The 24374-nt window shown below is 47.6% G+C and overlaps 1 protein-coding gene across 3 annotated transcripts; it reads right to left on the bottom strand.

The window, feature by feature from the left end:
* Positions 1 to 524: 524 nt before the first annotated feature.
* Positions 525 to 22888, bottom strand: CASC3 (CASC3 exon junction complex subunit). Of its 3 annotated transcripts, none has more exons than XM_002719352.6 (14): positions 22585 to 22888; positions 22189 to 22216; positions 21788 to 21825; positions 11353 to 11508; positions 11113 to 11264; positions 10123 to 10299; positions 9257 to 9939; positions 5612 to 5676; positions 5197 to 5311; positions 4381 to 4479; positions 3916 to 4130; positions 2876 to 2998; positions 2672 to 2735; positions 525 to 2209 (listed from the first exon to the last, which is right to left on the bottom strand). In XM_002719352.6, exons 1-13 carry the CDS (start codon positions 22813 to 22815, stop codon positions 2712 to 2714), a joined length of 2106 nt encoding a protein of 701 aa, XP_002719398.3. In that variant the 5' UTR covers positions 22816 to 22888; the 3' UTR covers positions 525 to 2209; positions 2672 to 2711. The 3 variants fall into 3 exon arrangements, with proteins under 3 accessions (XP_002719398.3, XP_051681614.3, XP_008269654.3); XM_051825654.3 differs by having other exon boundaries at positions 525 to 2491; XM_008271432.5 differs by having other exon boundaries at positions 525 to 2214; positions 22585 to 22887.
* Between the last annotated feature and the right edge of the window lie 1486 nt (positions 22889 to 24374).

Genomic DNA, 24374 nt, shown 5'->3' on the forward strand with positions numbered 1-24374 from the left:
TAGCTGGGCTTAAAACACTTGGGCCATCTGCTGCTGCTTTTCTCAGGCCATTAGCAGGGAGCTGGATCAGAAATGGAACAGCCAGGACACAAACCAGTGCCCGTATGGGATGCCAGGGTCACAGGTGGCAGCTTTACCCGCTCTGCCAGTGCTGGCCCCAGCATCTTTATTTTTGAAGAAACACAGCTACTTGTGCCTCCCTCTCATCTAGGAGCTGGTACAATTGTATGGTCATTTAGTAGCACATTACCTTGGGACACTTACTTGCCAAACACAAAAGAAGGAATGAGGATACCAGATGTGCCATCACATTAGCTTTTCTGTCCCTGGCACTGCCAATCTAAAGCAGCACGTGATATCCTGGGGTCCACATGGCAGTGTGGTTAAGGCTGGCTTCCTCACCTCTGGGCTTCCACTTGACAAGTCTGAGGCAGCCTGAGCTGTGACTGTGACTCCGTAGGGAGTCAGGGAGTCCTCCTCCCTTTCTTCCAAATCAAGACTCATGTCAGACACTGGCCAAGAAGCCAAGTTTATAGTCTAAATTTTATTATCTCCAAGTCACAATGCAGATCACAAATGTGCACCCTTTAAAACAGTAACAAAAAAACAACACCACACATGGAGAATTCCTTGCAACTAAACACAGTGGACCAATGGAGACAACTGTCACAGTGTAGTAAGGTCTGGGAATCTGGGCATGCTGCCCACAGCTTGAGGAGACATCTTCAGGTTTAAGGCAAAGGGAAGCCTACAAAAGGCACAATCACCAGCTACCCCTAGAAGAATCTCTTAATTATCTCCTCCCAGGGGGATTACAGCTTGAGTGCCCCCCCCCTCCCTACCCCACACCTGTGACTCAGGAGTGGTTAGGCCAACTGCCGGAGGGAAGGAATTAGTGACACTACTAGGGAAGAGACACAGCCATCACCTTCTCCATCGGGTTCTGGAGGAGCACAGCGACAGTGGCCAAGTCACCCCTGGCAGACACAGGTGGAGCAGTAACAGGATTCTCTTCTGCAGAGGCAGCAGGGGGTGGTTCAGTGCCATGGACAGAGAGGAATGGAGGGCGGAGCCCTAACCCACAAGGTGACTGGCTTCCTTAGGCCTTAAGCCCAGGTGTGGTATCTCCTGTTTCCAAGAACAGGAGTACAGTTTGGGAAAAATCAAACAACATCCAAAACATCTGTAGAAGGAAAGACATGGAGAAGAGCAATGGCAAAAGACAGGCTAGGTTGCTTGCTGGATAGTATTTTCTTCTAGAGAGATGCATTGGTCCACAGCAACTGGAAAGAGGATGCGGTTGTTGGGATGGAAAAAAAGAGAAGCAGGGTCCTCTAATTCCACTTACCTCAAAGGCTGAGCCCTGAGCACTGTGTGAATATACACCCCTACGGTGCAAAGGCCCATCCTCCACCCGCTCTTGCTCACAAATGCATCTGGCTTGCCATCTCTCCTCAACGGAAGACTGAACCCCACAGATTACAGGTACTAATGGAGGCTCAGACTTGTAAAAAATGAAGCCAAAAAGGGCTCCTACTCGCCCACTCTGAGCTTTTCTTCTCAATGGGAAACTACACAGACAGCTTTGCTTCCATAGGGTTAGAAGAGTTAAGAGAATCCAAGTATACAAGCGAATAGCAAACGCCAGCTCAGACTTGGGGAAAGGCTGGCTGATACATTCTCAATTATCTGGGATACAGCAAAGAATCAAAAGGGAACATGGATGGGTCAGTAAACCAAAAGAATGAGCCTGTTTCATTTAAAGGTAGAGAGAGAGAGAAAGAGAGCAAGAAACAGAGAGAAGAAACTAACAGAATATTAATTAAAGAACAGCAAGCCAGGCTTTAAAAATGAGCATCTCAGAAAACAAAACAAAACAAAAGCGAACAGGAAGGAACTTCCCTGGGACCAGAAGACACTTGAATTTCCTAGGAGAAAGTGAAGCAGAACAAAGCTGTGGGCTTCTGGATCTAGAATCAGAAGCCAGGGCTGCCTGGATCTCCGCTCCCCTGAGCACAGCCACCTCAAGTAGAGTGTAGGTGGGAGGAAGTCCATCGTTTCTCTCCCTCTCCAACAGAGCCTGTCCTCAGAGGAAGGCAGGGGTCTTCCTCCTTCAGCTGTCACTGGTAGGAGCCACCCTGTATCTTTGAAGCCCGCCTGGAGTAGCCAGCCAGTCGTATTTCTCTTCTCTCCTGAGTTCTCATCTCTGCTGTTCTGACAAGGATTGGGAAAACGGAAGACCCACCAAAATGTTAGTGGACCTTCTGGGCATTTATAAACCATTTTCAAAAATCTACATTTCTAAATAATGCTTTCAAGTGATGCCCTTAAACAAAACAGAAACCACCACCACCACCAAAAAACCCCAGTGTCTTTCTCTTCTATGATCTTTAGAACTGGTTCTTTCTGCTGTCAAATTTAGATTTCCTTTTTCCTTGATCAAGTGTAGATGGCACATCCACATTTCTTCCTTGCAGCTTCCCAAATGAAACTGTCAAGTTAACAAAGGTTTCCACTTCAGCTCAGCATAATGCTTTTATAAAACAAACGTGTATTTCAGGACTGCTCTAGGTCTCCTCTGTGATCCAATGTTAGAACTTCAAGAATTAAGAGCTGATTTCTTGGTTAAGCACGTAAGCATGAGCACTGGTTTTAAGAGTTGTATACTTACTTTTATATGATGTTAGCTTAAAAATATTCAGAAACTCATATTAACTGGAGCCCCTGCTTACAACCTGAAATAATAAAGTGGAAATTTATTATCAGGCCATATAAAAAAAAGACCATATTTTGTAGAAACATACCCAGAAAAAGAGGGAAAAGGAAAGCATGCCAATGTTGCATGTGCCTTAAGTATAGGAAGGAGCTCTCCTACCTCAGGTGGAGGGGGTTTGATGGTGACTGGCTGGGGAGTCCTCCGTGGTGGGGAGGGCTTTGGCTGCACCTGTTGCTGGGCTGGGTTATAGTAGGTCACTCCCCCATATACCTGTGATGGGGCCTGGGACCCCACAAAAGAAAAAGGAATTAATTCATTCAACCTATGTGGAACAGGAAACATTCAGCTACAAAAATAAGAGTATTTACAATTTTTTATATCTCTACGCTGTCCTGCAAAATAAAGTATCATTACTATGCTCTGGTTTCTGTTTGTTCAAAGAACCATCCAGCTTTCTCTAACTCTTATCATCAGTTGACAAATGGAAAAGGTTGAGCTCAATGGTGACACTCCAGATATCAGATGGTATCAACATGTCAGGAATTCAGCAGGACAAAAGGTGGGGCTGGTAATGAGCAGGAAACAGCTTCTGTCTGCAGCTGAATGAACAGCAGAGCGCCTATAATGCACCAAAAACATTTGCCGAAACACCATTAAAAACCCAAAGAAAAGAGCTGGTGCTGTGGTGCAGTAGGTTAATCCTCCGCCTGTGGCACCGGCATTCCATATGGGCACCTGTTCTATTCCCAGCTGCTCCTCTTCCAATCCAGCTCTCTGCTGTGGCCTGGGAAAGCAGTGGAAGATGGCCTGGGTCCTTGAGCCCCTGACCCCACGTAGGAGACTGGGAAGAAGCACCTGGCTCCTGGCTTCGGATTGGCGCAGCTCCAACCATTGTGGCCACTGGGGAGTGAACCAACGGATGGAAGACCTTTCTGTCTGTCTCTCCCTCTCACTGTCTATAACTCTACGTCTCAAATAGATAAGTAAAATCTTTATTAAAAAAAAAAAAAAGAAAGAAAGAAAATTAACAGATGATAGGCATAACATGAACTGCATTTCCAACTCCTGACCACCAAGAGGCATCCCAGCTCCACACCCAAATCAGTGGCCCTGAAATATTCTCAGATTCCTTTGGCATTCTCCCATTCCACATTTGTATCTGATTTTAAGGACATGTACCTAGAAATTAGTCATCTCACCTGTGTGTTAGAATACAGATGAGGAGGTGGTGGTGGGGGCAGTGCCCCTGGAGCGTAAGGGTAACTGGGATTACCAAAGTTCATGACTCCTGGGGCAGAAAAGTAAGTGGGAGCAAGCAACTGCTGAGGTGGTGGCTGTCCGGGAGACATAGACACTGGTGGGGGATAGAGGCCCGGATTGGGCAGAGGCGCTGGCGTCTGGTGGGGATGTAAACCTGGACAAGGGACAGAAAACAAAAACTGAAAAACATATTGTTATTTTCATGGCATGGCCTGGTTGGACTTTCAGCACAAACAGGCTCAGAGATGAAAGTCTTCAGGATGGACCTAAGAGGAGTTTGCTGCCCAAGCAGCCAGGGTGGCAAGACCCAAAGGCAAGCAGCACAGAACTCTGGGAGATGGGGTCTATGGAGCCCCAACACACATCCTCACATAGGGAAGAATACAGGTAGAGGGAAGGCTTACCTGGATGGGGGAGATGCATTTCTGGCTGCACAATCATGCCCTGCGGAGGCAGTGGGGCAGGGCTGTCACCGTGGGTATAGATTGGTCCCTGGAACTGCACTGTAAAATACCACATTGGCAGTCTCATAAATCCTCACCTACACATGGAAAGGTCTTCTTGTCCTCCAAACCATTTAAAAGATGTTCTGAATTTCTTTGTACAGAATACAGTAAATAGGCAATTTTTTTTTTTGAGGAAATTTCCTCTTCGTTTTCTCTTTGTGGCTGCACCCACTTACATTCCCCACACAGTGTACAAGGGTTCTTTTTTCCACAAATCCTTGCCAGCATTTGTTGTCCTTTATTTATTTATTTATTTTTTTGACAGGCAGAGTGGACAGTGAGAGAGAGAGACAGAGAGAAAGGTCTTCCTTTGCCTTTGGTTCACCCTCCATTGGCCGCCGCGGCGGGCGCGTTGCGGCCGGCGCACCGCGCTGACCCGATGGCAGGAGCCAGGAGCCAGGTGCTTTTCCTGGTCTCCCATGGGGTGCAGGGCCCAAGCACCTGGGCCATCCTCCACTGCACTCCCTGGCCACAGCAGAGAGCTGGCCTGGAAGAGGGGCAACCGGGACAGAATCCAGCGCCCCAACCGGGACTAGAACCCGGTGTGCCGGCGCCGCTAGGCGGAGGATTAGCCTAGTGAGCCGCGGCGCCGGCCTTAAATAGGCAATTTTTGATAACAATTTTGAGAGGTCAAGGTCAAAAGGAAAAATCAGGAGGCAGGTTAGTTCATTTCACCCTACCTAAAAGGTTAGCCGAACAATAAGAAAAACTCACGTGGATCATAGTAATGTCCCTCCATGATACTGATATGCACAGGAGGGGCGGGAGGCTCTGGAACAGGTCTTTGCCGCTGAGATGAATACCGTTTGGCTCGACCACCCTGAACACCCTGAGACAGAGAGAGAGGCCTAAGCAAGACACCTTCCAGAGGGCCGACTCTCCTCAAGTCCTACTCTCTGTTAGGTGCTGCCAAACACTTGGTACACGGCAAATGTTTATTAAGTACTTGCAAAATGCAAAATCAGTAGAAAACATCAAATTCTGAATCTACAGCCTATATTTCTGAGACACAAATGAAAAGAAACAAGGGTGATTAAGGGGAAAACTAACTTTGAGACCTCATCTTTTTTGTAAACAGTACATGCTGTAACCATCAGCCCCTCCATCTATCCCTTCTGCCATTTTGTACCATTTCTTCCATCCGGTTAAACTGAGGCGGAGGTCCTGCTCCCATGTGTATGTGGTTGGGCATACCTGTAATATAAAAAGTCACTGGTGAGGAACAGACGTACGCGAGTAGGACTCAAAGATGTCATCAAGAAAATGACGGGCGGCAGTCAACGTGTATAACGGCTTTCTTCTTTTCCTTTAAATTGTGTTTTCTCTGAGATTGGTGTTGTGGGGTAGTGGGTTAAGCTGCTTCGTGCAATGCCAGCTCCCATATGGTCACTAGTTTGAGTTCTGGCTGCTCCTACTTATGATCCAACTCCCTGCTAATATGCCTGGAAAAACAGCCAAAGTTGGCCCATGTGCTTGGGCCCCTGCCACCCATGTGGAAGACCAGGATAGAATTCCAGGCTCCTGGCTTCGGCCTGGCTCAACCCTGACTGTTGTGGCTATTTGGGGAGTGAGCCAGTGGATGGAAGCCCTAACTTTGCCTTTCAAATAAAATAAATCTTTTTTTTTTTTTTTTTTTTTTTTTTTTTTTGACAGGCAGAGTGGACAGTGAGAGAGAGAGACAGAGAGAAAGGTCTTCCTTTGCCGTTGGTTCACCCTCCAATGGCCGCCGCTGCAGCCGGCGCACCGCGCTGGTCCTGGCAGGAGCCAGGAGCCAGGTGCTTTTCCTGGTCTCCCATGGGGTGCAGGGCCCAAGCACCTGGGCCATCCTCCACTGCACTCCCTGGCCATAGCAGAGAGCTGGCCTGGAAGAGGGGCAACCGGGACAGAATCCGGCGCCCCAACCGGGACTAGAACCCGGTGTGCCGGCGCCGCAAGGTGGAGGATTAGCCTATTGAGCCACGGCGCCGGCTAAAATAAATCTTAAAAAAAAAAAAAAAAACCCAAAGTAACATTCTGTTAGCATTTTGAAAATTTGATCCCCATTTCTCACCATCATAATACAGCAGTAAAGTTCTTGAACATAAGAAAAATTACTTAAGTGAAATGAACTTCAGTTCAAGTTTTTCCTATCAAATATACTTTGGAGAGAATCTTTAGGAGGTTACAATTAACACATTACATTATTAAGCATACTGAACAATCCTGGCCCAAAAGTTTGGATTTTCTAGGAATCTAAATCTCAGTTACAGAGGTTTAGGCTGAAAGTGCAGGAGGAGATGCCCTCCTGGCTGAAATCTCAGGACAAAAAGGAATGTGCCTGCAGGCTGGCACTGTGGCGCAGCAGGTTAAGCCACCGTCTGCAGTGCTGGCATCCCATATGGGCGCCAGTGTGATTCCCAGCTGCTTCACTTCCAATCCAGCTCCCTGCTAAATGCACCTGGGAAAGTAGTGGAAGACAGCCCAAGTCCCTGGTTGTTGTGGCCATTTGGAGAGCGAACCAGCAGATGGAAGATTTCTCTTTCTCTGTAACTTTTTTGAATGAAAAGGAAAAAACAAAACAATAAAAAATAAGGAATGTTCCAGAGACTGTCTTGCAATGATAGTAAGTTATCAGTAGGCAGGTAAGTTCCTTTATCCAGAATCCATTTCCAGGTCCAGTGTAGGCTGCATTACTTTTTGGTGTTCAAAAATCACCTATGGGGTGGATCTTTTATCATAGCAGTTAAGATATTGGTTAACTGCTGATGTCCCATACTGGAGCACCCAGGTTTGCTACCTGATCCAGCTCCTAACTAAGTGACTGCATTCCCTGGCTCTCAGTTTTGTCCTGACCCAGTCCCAGCCATTGTTGGCATTTGGGGAATGAATCAGTAGAAGCCAGCTCACTCTACCTTTAAAATAAGTTTAAAAAAAAAAAAAAATTTCATCCTACATCAGGGATGTCCGGGCTGGCATTGCTCTGGCATCCCATATGGGTGATAGTTCAAGTCCCAGCTGCTCTATTGGGAAAGCAGCAGAGGAAGGTCCAAGTGCTTGGGCCCTTGCACGTGTGTGGGAGACTGGGAACAAATTCCTGGCTCCTGGCTTCGAACTGGCTCAGCTCTAGCCATTTGGGAAGTAAACCAGAGGATGGAAGACCTCTCTCTCTGTGTCTCTATCTCTGTTAACTCTTTCAAATAAATAAATCTTTAAGGGGCCAGAGCTGTGGTATAGCAGGTAAAGCCACCACCTGCAGTGCCAGCATTCCATATGGGTGCCAGTTCAAGTCCCGGCTGTTTCACTTCCAATTCAGCTCTTTGATATGACCTGGGAAAGCAGCAGATGGCGGCCCAACTCCTTGGGTCCCTGCATCTGTGTGGGAAACCTGGAAAAAGCTGCTGGCTTTGGATCAGCCCAGCTCCGGCCACTGCAGCCATCTGGGGAGTGAACCAGCAGATGGAAGACCTTTCTCTCTGCCTCTGCCTCTCTGTGGCTCTGCCTTTCAAATAAATGGATAAATCTTTAATCAATCAATAAATAAAATCTAAAAAAATGAACATGTCCAATATAAGTTTGAGCTAGATTTTTTTTTTTAAGATTTATCTATTTACTTGAAAGTCAGAGTTACACAGAAAGAGAGAGGTCTTCCATCCACTGGTTCATTCCCCAGGCGGCTGCAACAGCCAGAGCTACACTGATCCAAAGCCAGGAGCCAGGAGTTTCTTCTGGGTCTCCCACACTCGTGCAGGGGCCCAAGGACTTGGGCCATCTTCCACTGCTCTCCCAGGCCATAGCAGAGAGCTGGAACAGAAGTGGAGCAGCTGGGACTTGAACCAGTGGCCATATGGGATGCTGGCACTGCAGGCGGCAGCTTCACCCTCTACGCTACAGTACCAGCCTCTGAGCTAGATTTCAGAAACTACCACCACCACCAAAATCCTTGAGTCTATCTGGTTAGGGGAAGAAAAGGCCAGATGGGCAAAAGAGGTGAGAGGTAGGCCCTAGTTCCTAGAATTACACCGTCCAATATGATACTCACTAACCACATGCACCAAAGTTTCTATTAGTTAAAATCAAAAGTTCAATTCCTTCCTTTGGCCACATTCTTATAGCACTCCCTTCTCTCTATTTATATTTTATTATATATTGTAAGTAATCTAGAAGTGATTAAAGTATAAGGTAGAATTTGCAGTTTATATGCAAAGACTATAGTATTTTAGATAAGGGACTTGAGTATCTGTAGATTTTAGGATCCACAAGGTCTTGGAGCCAATCCCCAGGATACTGAGGGATAACTATACTCAAAAGCACCATTGTTGCAGAAAGTCCTATTGGGCAGTTTGTCTCTAGAAGATTATGAAAACTGGAGAGGCTTTTCTTTCAAAGAGATTAGGGAAGATCCTGATTCAAAGTCAATGAGTAAATTTCTGCCTTCTAATGTTTAACTATTAGCTCAAGTAAGAACACTGTCTTCTTCCATTTTTTCTAGAGTAGAAAAAGATTCTACATGCTGGAGCTCAAAAGTGATCAGTTAACTGTAGGCAAAGCAGTGGCACAGCTATGGGTAACTAAAGAAACTACTAAAAAAATTAAAAAAAAAAGAAAAAAGAAAAAAAATAAAGAAACTACTGTGGGGACTGGGTAAATGTGCTTATAAATCCATCTTTTTTTCCCCCTCAGATAATGAAAAGGTAGTTATTTGTCAGATACTAGCTTCCCAAGAGATAGAAGTCCCATGCTCCTCAACCCAGTGATGCAAAGGGAAAAAGCTGGCCACCAACCCTAAGACACCTACCCCGAAGCTCCCGTGGTTGCAGGAACGAAGGCTGCCCTGGATTCCAATTCTGTTCTGCTATATTTAGTTGTGCTACATCTTGTTCAAGTCCACTGGTAGAATCCACAGGAGCCTCCCAGTTCCCAGTCTTAGCAGGTGGAGGAGGGGTAGTTTCTGGAACTGCAGGAGCTGGGGTCAGCCCTTCAGGGGGAGGGGGCACCTCCTCTGCAACTTTGACTGCATCTCCAACTTTGGTTCGGGTTCTTCTTGCCCGGGAATAGGATTTCTTCTCGATGGGTCTGTCAGGGGCTGGTGGTGTCGTGTCAGGAGCTGCAGCTGGTGTCTCTGAGGCTGTCTCCTCCTTCTCAGGGCCACCAAGCACTGGAGAATCTGCTTCAGGAGATGGATCCCTCACAGGAGTCTGCTCCAGGCGCCGTGACCGGTAATTAGTCTCATGCGTAGCAGTCTCACCAGCCCGGCCTCCATGCTGCCCGCCGGCCTCCATAGGCCTAAAACCAGCACGACCTTCCTTGAAGCCCCCAGATCGAGAGTAATTCCTGGGTGCAGACATGCGGCCAGTACCTGCAGCATTCCTGTTAATAAATGTCCTTGGTGGTAGGGTGCCCCCAGGTCCCTGGTGGCGATGGGATTTGTTTGGCCGCTCACCAATCCAGTTTGGATCTCTTTGTGGAGGGCTTCCAAATCTAATAAAAATGGAATAGAGAAACTGCTACAAAAAAATAACAAATGGGACCACTAGAGAGAGAAACTGCCAATCAGGAAGCCTTCCCATAGTCCTCACCCACTCATTTACTGGCTAGAAAGGCATTCAGAAAAGCAGGGAAATTCTTTCTAAAAATACAATTTAGGCTTTACAATCTCCCCACCTGGGCTTCCGGATTCTTCGGGGTTTAATGTCATCAGGATTGTGAGCTGAGCGGATATCATAGCCATAAAGAGCAATGAGCTCCTGTCGGGACTTCGGGGCCTGCTCATCCTCCCGAAACTTGTCATGCTCCCAACGACCCTCATCCTTCCATAGCTTTCGCTGACGCCCCTTGGGTCTGGACAAAACCAAGGAAAATTGACTTAGGTTTGCAGTGTCTGTCAGGTAGAGATGTTCATAAAACAAATGGGTTTAGGCAGGAAGACAGTAGGAACTTCATGTAGTCTGTTCACATTCCAGAGAGATTATACAAAACAAACCTCCCCAAAACAAGAGTAAATCACAACACCTCAGGGCCTGCTGGGCTCAAATACAATAGGAATAGAAGTAAGACAACTTCACTTCACAGTAGCTTTGAGACATTGTTCTCCCAAGACAGACAAGTACTAGGCAAATACTTCCTAACTCAGAAGACTTAGGCCTCAGATTAAGGCAGGCAGAAGTGTGGTGATCAAAAAAACCTAGGGGCCAGCGCTGTGCCACAGCGGGTAAAGCTGCCACCTGCAGTGCTGGCATCCCATATGGGTGCCGGTTTGAGTCCTGGCTGCTCCACTCACGACCCAGCTCTCTGCTACGACCTGGAAAAACAGGAGATAGCTCAAGTCCTTGAGCCCCTGCACTGCGTGGGAGACCCGGAGGAAGCTCCTGGCTCCTAGCTCCAGATCGAAGCAGTCCAGCCATTGCTGCCATCTGGGTTATGGAGACAGATTGCTCTGTTGTGGATCTCAGCTCCTCTATCAAGAATTACCAAATTGAATATTCTAAGCCTTACTTTCCTCATTTGTACAATAAAGATAAGCATAATACTTAGCTTAAAATGTGTTTGTGAAGAGTAAATGAGATAGTACAGGCAAAGTACTCAGCAAAGTGTATGGCATATAGTAGGCATTAAAACACAGGCCACATAGCAGCAGCAGCAGGTGGCTGTTACCTGACTTCTTCTTCCTGGGTTTGGCCTCGAAGGTCATGCTCAAAGAAGAGCCCTTTCCGGGGTATGTACGCTGGATTCTTTCGATCTTCATCATCATCCAAATGTTTAGGGCCCTTTTTACCCATTTTATTCTCCACAGGCTCTGTGCTCTCCTGGAGGACAGATAAAGGGATCCTTACTCCTCCAAGGCAGAGAGCCCCTATTCCAGCCCCAAGATGAAGGACCATGCTGCATACTGACCTGTCCATCCCCACTTTGCCTCTCTCCAGTCACAGTGCCTTTGGGGTCATGCTTATCTTCCCCCTTCTCTTCTTTTGCTGAAGAATTGGCAGCATCATTAGCTTCTGATTTCAGCTCCACTTTGGAGTTTTCCTCTTCACTGTATTCCTCTTCACCCTGGAAAAAAGTTTCCCTGTCAGCTATGGAAATAAGATCTGAATGGTGCATTTTTATTTTCCATTCTTCATTTGCTGACAAATTTTTATTACGAGAATTAAAAGCAAGGCTGGCACAGTGAGTTAAGCTACTACCTGCGACGCCAGCATCACGTAATGGCATCGAATCCCAGATGCTCCATTCTGATTCAGCTCTATGCTAATGTGCCTGGGAAAGCAGCAGAAGGTGGCCCAGGTACTCAGGCCCCTGGCTTCAGCCAGGACCAGCTCTGACAGTTACAGCCATTTGGAGAGTTTCTTTCTCCATTTGTCACTCTTTCATATAAATAAATCAATCTTAAAAAAAATTAAAGCAAATATACCAGGGCAGACACTTGGCCTAGAGGTTAAGATGCTGACTGGGAAGCCCACATCCCTGGTTCAATCCCTGCCTCCTACTCTTGACTCCAGCTTACTACCAAGGCAGACCCTGGGAGGCAGCACTACTGACAAATGGTTGAGTGCTGAGTGCTTGCCACCCACACGGGAGACCTGGACTGAGTTTTTGGCTCCCAGCTTCATCCCCAATCCAGCCCCAGCTGTTGCGGGTATTTGAGAGCTCTTTCCCTCTGCCAAATAAAATCTTTTCAAGAAGAAGAAAATATACTAATAATTCTTGCCTGAATTTCTAGAGAATAAGTGCACTATTAATAATAGCACATTCAGGGGTGGGCAGAGTGGTTAAGACACTACTTGGTGGGGCTGGCACTGTGGCGTGGCAGGTTAAACCTCCATCTACAGTATCAGCGTCCTTTATGGGCACTGGTTTGAGTCCCAGTTGCTCCACTTCTGATCCAGCTCCCTGCTGATGGCCTGGGAAAGCAGTGGAAGATGGCCCAAGTGCTTGAACCCCTGCACCCATGTGGGAGACCTAGAGGAAACTCCTGGCTTCAGATCGGCCCAGCTCCAGCCACTGCAGCCATTTGGGGAGTAAATCAGCGGTTGGAAGACTTCTGTCTCTCCTTCTCTCTCTCTATCTCTGCCTTTCAAATAAATTATAAATATTGGGGCCAGCACTATGGTATAGCAGGAAAAGCTGCAGTCTGTGGCGCTGGCATCGTATATGGGCACAGGTTCGAGTCCCATCTGCTCCACTTCCGATCCAGCTCCCTGCTGGTATGCCTAGGAAAGCAGCGGAAAATGGCCCAAGTGCTTGGGCCCCTGCACCCACATGGAGACCTGGAAGAAGCTCCTGGCTCCTGGCTTTGGACCGGTCCAGTTCTGTCCATTGCAGCCATTTGGGAAATGAACCAGCGCATGGAAGATCTCCTTGTCTCTGTCTCTCTCCCTTCTCTCTGTAACCCGGTTGTTCAAATAAATAAATAAATAAATCTCTAAAAAAAGAGATTAATAAATACTAAAAAAAAATAATTTTAAAAAATTTAAAAAAGATACTGCTTGAGCTACCTACATCCCAAACTGGAGGGAATGGCTTCAAGTCCTAGTTCCACTCCTGATTCTGGCTTTCTGCTATTGCACACACCGGGCAGATTGAGTTGGGCCTCTGCCACTCATGTGAGACTCCTGGACTGAGTTCTGTGCTCATGTCTTCAGCCTGGCTCAGCATTAGCAATTACAGGCTTTTAGGAAGTTGATCAGCACATGAAGTTCTCTCTCTTTCCCTATATGTCAGTGTGTCACTCAACCTTTCGAATACATAAATTTTTTAAAAACTATTTATTTATTTGAAAGAGTTACACAGAGAGAGGAGAGGCAGAGAGAGAGAGAGAAAGAGAGAGAGAGGTCTTCCAACCGCTGGTTCACTCCCCAATTGGCTGCAACAGCCAGAGCTGTGCCGATCCGAAGCCAGGAGCCAGGAGCTTCTTCTGGGTCTCCCACGTGGGTGCAGGGGCCCAAGGACTTGGGCCATCCTCCACTGCTTTCCCAGGCCAGAGCAGAGAGCTGGATTGGAAGAGGAGCAGATGGGTCTCGAACCGGAACCCATATGGGATGCCGGCACTTCAGGCCAGGGTGTTAACCCACTGCACCACAGCACCAGCCTGCCCCAAATACATAATTTTTTTTAAAAATTTACTTGAGGGGCTGGTGCTGTGGCTCACTTGGTCATATGGGTGCTGGGTTCTAGTCCCAGCTGCTCCTCTTCCAGTCCAGCTCTCTGCTGTGGCCCGGGAAGGCAGTGGAAGATGCCCCAAGTACTTGGTCCCTGCACCCACATGGGAGACCAGGAGGAAGTACCTGGCTCCTGACTTCGGATCGGCGTAACTCCGGCCGTTGCAGCCATTTGGGGAGTGAACCAGCGGAAGGAAGACCTTTCTCTCTGTCTCTCTCTCTCACTGTCCATAATTCTACCTGTCAAATAAAAAAAAAATTATTTGAGAGGTAGACCCAGAGGCAGAGAGAAAGAGAGGTCTTCCATCCACTGGTTTACTGCCCAAATGGCTGCAATTTGCTGGAGCTGGGCTGATATGAAACCTGAAAGAAAACAGGAGCCAGGAGCCTCTTCCTCAAATAAATAAATCTTAAAAAAAAAAAAAAAAAAAAGATATCATGGGGCTGGCGCTGTGGTGTAGCAGGTAAAGCTGCTGCCTGCAGTGTTGGCATCCCATATGGGTGCCAGTTCGAGCCCCAACTGCTCCATTTCCAATCCAGCTCTCTGCCATGACTTTGGAAAGCAGAAGATGGCCCAAGTCCTTGGGCCCCTGTAACTACGTGGAAGACCCGGAAGAGGCTCCTGGCTACTGATCAGCACAGCTCCGGCCATTGTGGCCAATTGGGGAGTGAACCAGCGGATGGAAGATCTCTCTGTCTCTCTCTGTGTAACTCTGACTTTCAAATAAATAAATAAATCTAAAAAAAAAAAAAAAAAAAAAAAAAAAAGATTCCTAGAAAGATGACAGAGAATTGGAAAGGACTGTTTAGACAACCCCAAAGTATGAGAATCAAGTCTTCACATACAAATTTTTTTAAAGTAATCAAGCACCCTTGATTCTTCCCAGTTCCCTCAAAGTTTTCTCTTGAGATGAGGAAGGGTGGGTGGTAATCATTCACTTCTTTTCTTGGTTTTATGTTCTCCTCAGGTTTTGAACCAGAAATTTCAAGAACTTGTTTAATCTGTGTATGTAACTTTAACCTATTAAACACCTCTAACATATACTCAGCTTAAATTCAAATACCAGTATCTTAAAATAGAGTCAGCATGAGTAATGAGGTAACTCTATTTTATGCTCCACCCTTTCTAGTGTGTCAAATAAGGCAACTCTTTATTCCAAATAAGAAACTCATTCTAGGGACTGGTGCTGTGGCACAGAAGGTTAAGCCTGCAGTACCAACATCCCATATGGGCACTGGTTCAAGTCCCAGCTGTTCCACTTCTGACTCTTCCCTGCTAATGTGCCTGGGAAAGCAGCAGAAGTTGGCTCAAATCCTTGGGCCCCTGTACCCACATGGAAGAACCGGAAGAAGCTCCTGGCTTTGGCCTGGTACAGCCTCAGTCATTGCAGCTTTTGGAGAGTGAACCAGTGGATGGAAGATCTTTCTCCCTCCCTCTCCTTCTATTTCTGTCTTTCAAATGAATATTTCTTTTTAATGAAATTGTTTCCAGGGCAGCACAGGAAGACACTAGTAACACAATGCTGAGGACACAGAGTCAAAGCCTGGTCTAATTGAAGCCAAGGCACTACCCCAGGGCTGCAATGCTCTGGAGAGCATCTTCCCAGAGGAGTCAAAATCCCCTACACCACCCACCACACCAGAGTACTCTCTTTCCAACTCTTTCAAGTTTCCCCTATAGCAATCCACTTCCTTTGAATAACCACTGTGCTGAAGTTTTAGCTGATTCTTCCATTCTCCATGTATTTCAGATTAAGGGACAGGGTCTATGTCTGCCATTCTCAATGTCTCTTCCAATTTAAGTCCTCCAGCCTCATTTTAAACCCCTTCTCCTCTGAGGAGTCAGTCACCAATGCCTGTGTCCACCCTGCAGCTGAGCTGAAGACTTCAGTACTGAGGTCACAGTCTTCACCTCCATTTCAATCATCCATTTACTAAGCCACAGTCCAAAGCACTTACGCCTGGACTTTAAAGGTAGACCTGCTCAACACTACAATCTTAAGTTTCTCAGTACAAAAAAAAAATTAGATTCTGACCTAACCCCACATACGAAAATTAGGTCAAAATCAGTCAAAAATCTAAATGTGAAATAGCAGATTAGGCTGCTGTTCGAGATGCCAGCATTCCATATGGGAATGCCAGTTTGAGTCCTGGCTACTGCATTCCTGATCAGGCTTCCTGCTAATGTAGCAGGGAAAGCAGCAGAAGATGGCCCAAGTACTTCTTGGTCCCCTGCCATCCGCGTGGGAGACCGGGATGGAGCTCCTGGCTCCAGGCTTCAGCCTGACCTAGCCCTGACTGTTGCAAGTATTTGAGGAGTGAACCAGTGGATGGAAGATCAATCTCTGTCTTTGTGCCACTCTGCCTTTACATATACATATATATACACATGTATATTTAATCTTTAAAAAAAAAATCAGGCAATCACAAGCGCAGTGAGAGAGGAGAACCTGGAACCCTATGCATTGCTGCCAAGAATGTAAAATGGAGCCACTATGGAAAACAGTCTGGAAGTTCCTCCAAAGATTAAACAGGGTTACCATGACTCTGCAACTTCATTGCTAGGTACATACTCAAGAGAAGTGAAAATGTATCTACACACAAATATTTGTACACTAATGTTTATACTGCACTAGTCACAATAACCAAAGAAGGAAACAACCCAAGTGTTCATTGCCAGGTAATAAAGAAAATGTGGTATATTCATGTGCTGGAATATTATCTAGACCTAAAATGAAGGAAATTCTGCTATCTGCAATAACACTGATGAACTTAGAGGGCTTTTTTTTTCTTTTTTTTTTTTTTTTACAGGCAGAGTGGACAGTGAGAGAGAGAGAGAGAGAGACAGAGACAGAGACAGAGAGAGACAGGTCTTGCTGTTGCCGTTGGTTCACCCTCCAATGGCCGCAGCAGCCGGTGCGCTGCGACCGACGCACTGCGCTGATCCGATGCCAGGAGCCAGGAGCCAGGTGCTTCTCCTGGTCTCCCATGGGGTGCAGGGCCCAAGCACCTGGGCCATCCTCCACTGCACTCCCGGGCCACAGCAGAGAGCTGGCCTGGAAGAGGGGAAACCGGGATAGAATCCAGCGCCCCGACTGGGACTAAAACCCGGTGTGCCGGTGCCACAGGTGGAGGATTAGCCTACTGAGCTGCGGCGCCGGCCTTAGAGGGCATTTTTTAAGTGAAACAAGCCAGACACTGAAAAGAAAGAATAGAAAGGTGGTTCCCAGGGGCTGGCGCTGTAGCCTAACAGGTAAGGCCACACCACTGGTGCTTGAGTTCTGGCTGCTCCAATTCTGATCCAGCTCTCTGCTATGGCCTGGGAAAGCAGTAGATGATGGCACAAGTGTTTGGGGCCCTGCACCCATGTAGGAGACCTAGAAGAGGCTCCTGGCTCCTGGCTTCGGACTGGCTCAGCTCTGGCCGTTGTGGCCATTTGGTGGGTGAACTAGGGGATGGAAGACCTCTCTCTCTCTGCCTCTCTGTAACTCTGCCTTTCAAATAAATAAATACATCTTAAAAAAAAAAAAAAGAAAAGAAAAGAAAAGAAAAGAAAAAGACAGTTGCCAGCGGCCAGAGGTTAGGGAACATAGGAGAGATTTTAGTCAAAGGATACAAAATTTCAGTTGTCAGATTAGTAAATTCTGGAGACCTAATATACATCATGGGAACTACAGTTAATAAAATATATTACAAACATGAAATTTGCTAAGAGAGATCTCACCACTTAATAATATGATAGCCAGGTGAATTGTGAATATGTTCATTAACAGGACTGTGGTACTCACTACAATGTACACATACATAAAAGCATCACACTGCATACCTAAAATATATACAATTTTTAAAAATATTTTTATATGACAGGTACAGTTATAGACAAAGAGAGAGAGACAGAGAAAAAGGTCTTCCATCCGCTGGTTCACTCCCCAAATGGCTGCAATGGCCAAAGCTGGGTGATCGGAGGCCAGGAGCCTGGTGCTTCTTCCAGGTCTCCTACGCGGTACAGGGGCCCAAGGACGTGGGACATTCTCTACTGCTTTCCTAGGTCATATCAGAGAGCTGGATTGGAAGTGGAGCAGCTAGGACTCAAACTGGCACTCACATGGGATGCTGGCATTGCAGGGGGTGGTTTTACCCACTATACCACAAAGCCAGCCCCAAAGCTGTTTCTTAAAAAGTCTTTTAGGGGCTGGCATTGTGGCACAATGGGTTAAGCTGCCACCAGTGACACTGACATTCCATGTCAGAGTGCTGATTTGAGTACTACTACCTGGTTTCTAATCTAGCTCCCTGCTAATGCACTTGGGAAAGTAGCAGAAGATGCCTGAGTCCCTGCCCTCTTCATGCGAGACCCAGATGGAATTCCAGGCCCCTGACTTCAGCCCAGACCAGCCCTGTAGTTGTGGCCATTTGAGGACTAAACTAGCTGATACAAGATCTCTTTCCTTCTCTACAATTCTGCCTTTCACATAAATAACAAAAAATAAATCTTTAAATAAGTGAAATTTGTCTACTTATAGCATAATTTCATTAGAACACTTTTATAGTTTTTCACTTGCCTAGAATAAAATCCAAATAGTTTTTTTTTTTTTTTCTTTCTTATTTTAGAAATAGAGGGGCAGGGCGAAGAGAGAACACTCCTAACTGCTGGTTCACTCCCCAAACACCTGCAACAGTCCCTGTTCCAACTAATTTTTTTTAAATGGTTTATTTAATTATTTGAAAAGTAGAGTAAGAGAGAAAAAGAGAGTACACTTCCACGTGCTGGTTCACTTCCCAAATGGCCACAAAAGCAAAGTCTGGGCCAGGATGAAGCCAGGAGCCAGAACTCCATCCTTGTTTCCCACATGAGTGTCAGAGGCCCAAATACTTGGGCCTTCATCAGCTGGTTTCTCATGTCCATTAACAGGAAGCTGGCTAGGAAGTGGAGCAGCTAGGACTGGAACTGCCACCTCTTCATAGAAAGTTAGTGTCACAAGTGGCAGTTTAACCTATTGCACCCTAATACCAGCTCCTGCCCCAACTACTTGAGCCATCACCACTGATTGCCAGGGTCTGTATCACCAGGAAGCTAGAAGAAGGAGCAAGAGTATCAAATCCAGACACTCCAAAATGGGATGCAGGCATCTTAACCCACCTCTCCAAAAACATCTGAACCTTGCTTATGAGATATTTTGAGATTTGGACTGACTCATCTTTTAGCACTTCACTTCTTATGTTCTAGTACATTAAACAGTTCACACATGGAGTGGGCGTCACAGCACAGTGGGTTAACTGTCATTTGAGATGCTGCCCAAATTCCATACTGAAGTGCTGGTTTGAGTCTTGGCTGTTCCACTTCCCTTCCAGCTTCCTGCCAATGTGCCTATGAAGGCAGTGGATGATGGTTGAAGTACTTGGGTCTCTGCCACCCACATGGGAGATGGGATTCCTGGCTCTTGGCTTGGGCCTGACCCAGCCCCAGCTCCTGGGAGATGAACTAGCAGATGGAAGATCTCCCTCTGTCTCTGTCTGTCACTTTCAAATAAATTAATTAAAAATAATTAATTAAAAAAATTTCATGCAACCTATAGTTTCAAGACTTTCTTTCCACACTATTTCCTCTACTTAGAAAACTCTATGTGGGGGGCTGGCTCTGTGGCACAGTAGGTTAATCCTCTGCCTGCAGTCCCAGCATCCCATATGGATGCCGGTTCTAGTCCTGGCTGCTCTGCTTCCAATCCATCTCTCTGCTATGGCCTGGGAAAGCAGTGGAAGATGGCCCAAGTACTTGGGCCCCTGCACCTGTACAGGAGACTTGGAAGAAGCTCCTGGCTTTGGATTGGCCCAACTCTGGCTGTTGCAGCCATTTGGGGAGTGAACCAGCGGATAAAGACCTTTCACTCTGTGTCTCCCTCTGTCTGTATAACTCCACCTCTCAAATAAATAATTTTTTTAAAAAAGAAAACTCTTGGTGGTTAACCCTACTCATCTTTCAGGTCTCCATTTATAAACATCCCGTTCGCCAAGTGTTGTGGCACATCAGGTTAAGCCGCTGTTTGTGTGATGCTGAAATCCCATACCCCCATATTGGAGCACTGGTTTGAGTTCCAGCTATTCCACTTCCAATCCAGTTTCCTGCAAATGCACCTAAGAAAGTAGCAGATGATGGCCCAATTACTTGGACCTCAGGCATCTATGTGGGAGGCCAGGATGGAGTAGCCTGGCCCAGACCTCGCTATTGAGGCCATTTGGACAATGAACCAGAGGATGGAAATAGACACCTGTCTCTGCCTTTCAATTAAAAAACGAACATCAGGGGCGGCGCTGTGGTATAGCAGGTAACGCTGCCGCCTTCAGTGCCAGCATCCAATACAGGCACCGGTTCAAGTCCTGGCTGTTCCACTTCTGATCCAGCTCTCTGCTATAGCCTGGGAAATCAGTAGAAATTGGTTCAATTCCTTGGGCCCCGGGACCCGTGTGGGAGACCCAAAAGAAGCTCCTGGCTTTGGACCGGCACAGCTCTAGCTGTTGCAGCTATTTCGGGAGTGAACCAAAGGATGGAAGACAATTTACTCTCTCTCACTCTGCCTCTGCCTATCTGTAACTCTGCCTTTCAAATAAAACAAGGGGCTGGCACTGTGGTGCAGCGGGTTAAAGCTCTTGTCTGAGGCGCAGGCATCCTATATGGGCGCAGGTTCTAGTCCCGGCTGCTCTTCTTCCGATCCAGCTCTCTGCTATGGCCTAGGATAGCAGTGAAGCATGGCCCAAGTCCTTGGGCCCCTGCGCCCGTGTGGGAGACCTGGAAGAAGCTCCTGGCTCCTGGCTTTGGATCGGTGAAGCTCCAGTCGTCGTGGCTATCTGGGGAGTGAACAGTGGATGGAAGACCTCTCTGTCTCTACCTCTCTAACTCTTTCAAATAAATAAAATAAATCCTAAATAAATTAAAATAAACAAAACAGCAAAAACACGCACCAAAAACAAATACCCTAAACCTCTTAGCTTCCCTTGCCATGGGCTTCCAAAGCACCCTAAGTTTCCAATATTACGGCACTTATCAAACGTTACTGTAATTACTTGCTTAGCTGTCCTCTTCCCTCCTCTAACCCAGCATGTAAACTCCACAGAGGAAGCATCATTGGTCTTTTACTCAGTGCCTATTACAGTCCTGACACTGAGCAGGTACTAAGAGAAAGAACAAGTAAGCCCCTTCACAGTATGACCCCTGCCCACCAATCTGCCTTAATCCTAACAACGATCCAGCCACACCAAAGTACTCCCCAGTCCCCAGATGTTACATCTTATCTCCTGTCTCTGGGCTTTCTTGCCTGTGTTCCTTCTGCCCAGAACATGTTTTGCCTAGCTAACTCTAACATATTCTTTCCGAACTGCCTAATTTGAATTCAGTGCCCAGCCATGACACCCAACTTAATGAAATTCCAGCAGTTGTCACCACACTCACTGTACGACTGCCCAAATGTTTTTTTCTGATTTCAGGTTAAAGTGTTCACTGTTGTAGCTCCACGGACTCAACAGAGTCTAAGATATAACAGTTCTAGAAAACTTATAAACCTTTGACACAGAATCGAATTCCCTTTGTATTCCCTTCAGATGATGCAGGATTCCAGGACTCCACTCATCATCAAAGGAAACAACCAATCATTCTGATGGCAACTTTAGTAGTTTACCCAATCAAAACAAGCTCACAAAGTCTTCCTTCAGGAAGCTTTCTCCTACAGATACACAGTCCCAACTGTAACATGAGGGCCACTGTTGTCACAAACCATTCAGAACCCTACCCTTCAAAGTCTTCACTCACACTAGGGGAAAAAAAAACAACAAAACACCAGCCTGCTGGCTTCTCAACTTCAGTAGCAGAAAATGAAGCATTCGATACTTCATGAGGAACCTGAAGAATGTCCTCATTCTCTTACTTAGACCCTTCTTTACACAGGAGGGGAAGACACCTGCTAAGTGCCAACACCCGTGGCTTCAACAGGCTTGCCCCAAGTTTCCCTCGCTCCAACTGAACAGGACATTCTGTAACAGCTTTTCAGAAGCATAAAATAAATGAAGAATGCACAAAAGGAGAAATCCATAGGTCATGTTAGTTTTGCACCACAGATACGTACATTTTAAAAACAGATTTTTCTGACCACCCCATAGGAAAAAGAACCTATCACACTCACTTCTGAGTCTTCTGCACTTTCGTAATCTGAGAGAACAGCTGAAAGAAAACAGAAATGTGTGAAAAGAAAACAAAGCAATAGAAATCATAATCACATTTCCTCACTGCTTGGTGTGCGTCAAGCTAAAGTTAAATCTGACATCAACCTATGAGGGGGATACAAGGTGGTCCCCATTTACGGATGGGAAACAGGTTGTGGGTGCCTTGTCCAAGAGAGCACACGCGCACACAGACACACACACACTGCTAAACCGATGCTCCCACGCCCACTGTTACACAAGGTCGCCCCGTGGCGCCCTCCCTCAAATCCCGACCAGAATGAGACAAGTCCACTGCTGGAAACAGATGACACGAGTTTGCGTGCCACACACTCGTCAGGATGAGGTCAAAGAGTCTACTCACCATCGCCCTCGATGCCGTCTTCACTCTCCTGAAGGAAAGCAGAAGACATGGGTTAGCGCAGAGATTTCCAGAGGTGGGCAGCCCGATCAAGAAATGTAGGTGGACTCAACACAAAATGGTCGAATCGGAAGACGGGGAAAGGAAAATCTTTTAGCAAACAGCCTCGGAGGGAAGTCCGGTGTCTTCACCTCCAGCCCCAATTTCTGAATAAACATCCGCTTTGCATCCGCAGCGGCTCTGCCCTCCTCTCAGGAACCCCCAGCCCCAGCCTTGCCTCCCGCCTCCGGAGGGGATGCAAACCCGCCCTGGGCTAACTCTCGGCTCCTCCAGCAGAACACGCCCCAGCAGCCGCCGCCGACCGCCGCCGCCCCGCAGCGCCCGCCCGCGTGCACTCACACACTCCGACTCCTCGGCGCTCTGGGCCCCCCCGCTCTCCACCCGCCACAGATGAAGGGCCCCGGCCCGGCCGCCGCGCTGGGAGGGCAGAGAGCCGCTGCCGCCGCCTCCAGCGCTGCCGCTGCAGCTGCCGCCGCCCCGCGCCGGGGAACCGCCGCTGTCTGAGCCCGAAGCGCCAGATTCTTCGTCCTCCGTGTCCTGCGAAGCGCGCTGCCGCCGCCGGTCCGCCATCTTACACAGAACCGCCACCGCCGGCCAGTTCCTTACGCACCACGCCCGTCGCAGAGGCTACTGGGAGGCTCGAGCGCTGTTCCCGGCATGCTCTACGGGTCGCGCTCGGTCGCCGCGCTCTTCCAGGGGCGGAGCGGGGGCGGGGCCTGCGGCCTGCGGCACGTTTGCCGGCGAGCAGGATTACGTCGATCGGTGCCGGGAGGGGGGCGTGGCGCGGCTCCGGACTTCCCTCGGGCAGGCCCAGGGCTCGGAGAGCCGGACTCCGGCAACGTCCCGGGGTTGCCCGGCCATCTTGGGCTTTCCGGGTGGAGGGCGTCAACCTGCCACAGCTCCGCTGCAGCTTTGGGGCTGGTTCTTAGTTTTCTTTCTTCATTTCCCGTTTCTAGCTGCGTTTGAGGCAAATCATCTTACTGCCTTCGTTTGCTTGGGAAAGCCAGCGATCGAGGTGCACCTCTAAAGCGGTAGTGCCGCATCAGATTGGCCACACCAGCGCAGGTTAAGGGAAAGGGCGAAGGAGAAACTGGTTATCTGCAGTGGAGCCACAGGGCTGTGTTGCAGCATTCTCCCCGTCTTCTTCCCTCACGTATTTTCCCACCCAAGACATGGCCTCTCCCAAAGTGCAGGCTGGTAGAAAGCTAGTCTTATCAGGATTCTAGAACCGATTTAACAGGAGATAAGCAGAACCCGGTGTTGGTTTAAAGTGCTGACAAGATTTCCTTCTTGTTAAGGGTTACCAGACGGAAATGCTATGATTTTTGGCAAGGCCACTTGTCAGCAATGAAAGAAGTCAGTGTATTTTCTTTGGGCCGTAAGTAGGATATACAAGAGGCATAAGCTATTAGTGCATGTTAATAATGGATACCAGATAAAGGTCACTATGAGCACAGGATTCTGCACTGGGTCATTTTTTATAGATGCTATGGGTAAGGATCCTGATGCCTATCAGATTTATAGACAACTTGAAACTAGAATTATGAATGCCTCGGGATTGACTCAGACCCAAACAATTTCAACTGGTGGCCAAATGAGACTTGTAAGTCCCCCTCCAAAAATCAACTGCCTGAGTTCAAAATGGAGGGTGTATGTTTCCAAGAGTTAAAAAAAAAAAAAAAAAAAAATCGGGCCGGCGCCGCGGCTCACTAGGCTAATCCTCCGCCTAGCGGCGCCGGCACACAGGGTTCTAGTCCCGGTCGGGGCGCCGGATTCTGTCCCGGTTGCCCCTCTTCCAGGCCAGCTCTCTGCTGTGGCCCGGGAGTGCAGTGGAGGATGGCCCAGGTGCTTGGGCCCTGCACCCCATGGGAGACCAGGAAAAGCACCTGGCTGCTGCCATCCGATCAGCGCGGTGCGCCGGCCGCAGCGCGCCGGCCGCGGCGGCCATTGGAGGGTGAACCAACGGCAAAGGAAGACCTTTCTTACCTGTCTCTCTCTCTCTCTCACTGTCCACTCTGCCTGTCAAAAAAAAAAAAAAATACCTGCAGGCTCTTAAAACCGCAAGCTAAATAGGCACATCTAAGGCTGTCTGAATAAAGGGATAATCTGCCACTTGTCCTTCAGTTGTT

Source organism: Oryctolagus cuniculus, chromosome 17, assembly GCF_051225735.1.
Source record: "Oryctolagus cuniculus isolate XC-2025 breed Fujian yellow rabbit chromosome 17, ASM5122573v1, whole genome shotgun sequence".
Taxonomy (NCBI): Eukaryota; Metazoa; Chordata; class Mammalia; order Lagomorpha; family Leporidae; genus Oryctolagus; species Oryctolagus cuniculus.

What these genes read in the sequence shown, in the direction of transcription:
- CASC3 (XM_002719352.6), bottom strand. Translation starts at nt 22,815, where the DNA reads ATGGCGGACCGGCGGCGGCAGCGCGCTTCGCAGGACACGGAGGACGAA. An exon ending in AAAGTGCAGAAGACTCAGAA is followed by an intron (nt 11,509 to 21,787) that starts GTGAGTGTGATA and finishes ACTTTTTTCCAG; the next exon opens with GGTGAAGAGGAATACAGTGA. An exon ending in TTAACCGGATGGAAGAAATG is followed by an intron (nt 5,312 to 5,611) that starts GTACAAAATGGC and finishes TCTCTGTCTCAG; the next exon opens with GGTGTTCAGGGTGGTCGAGC.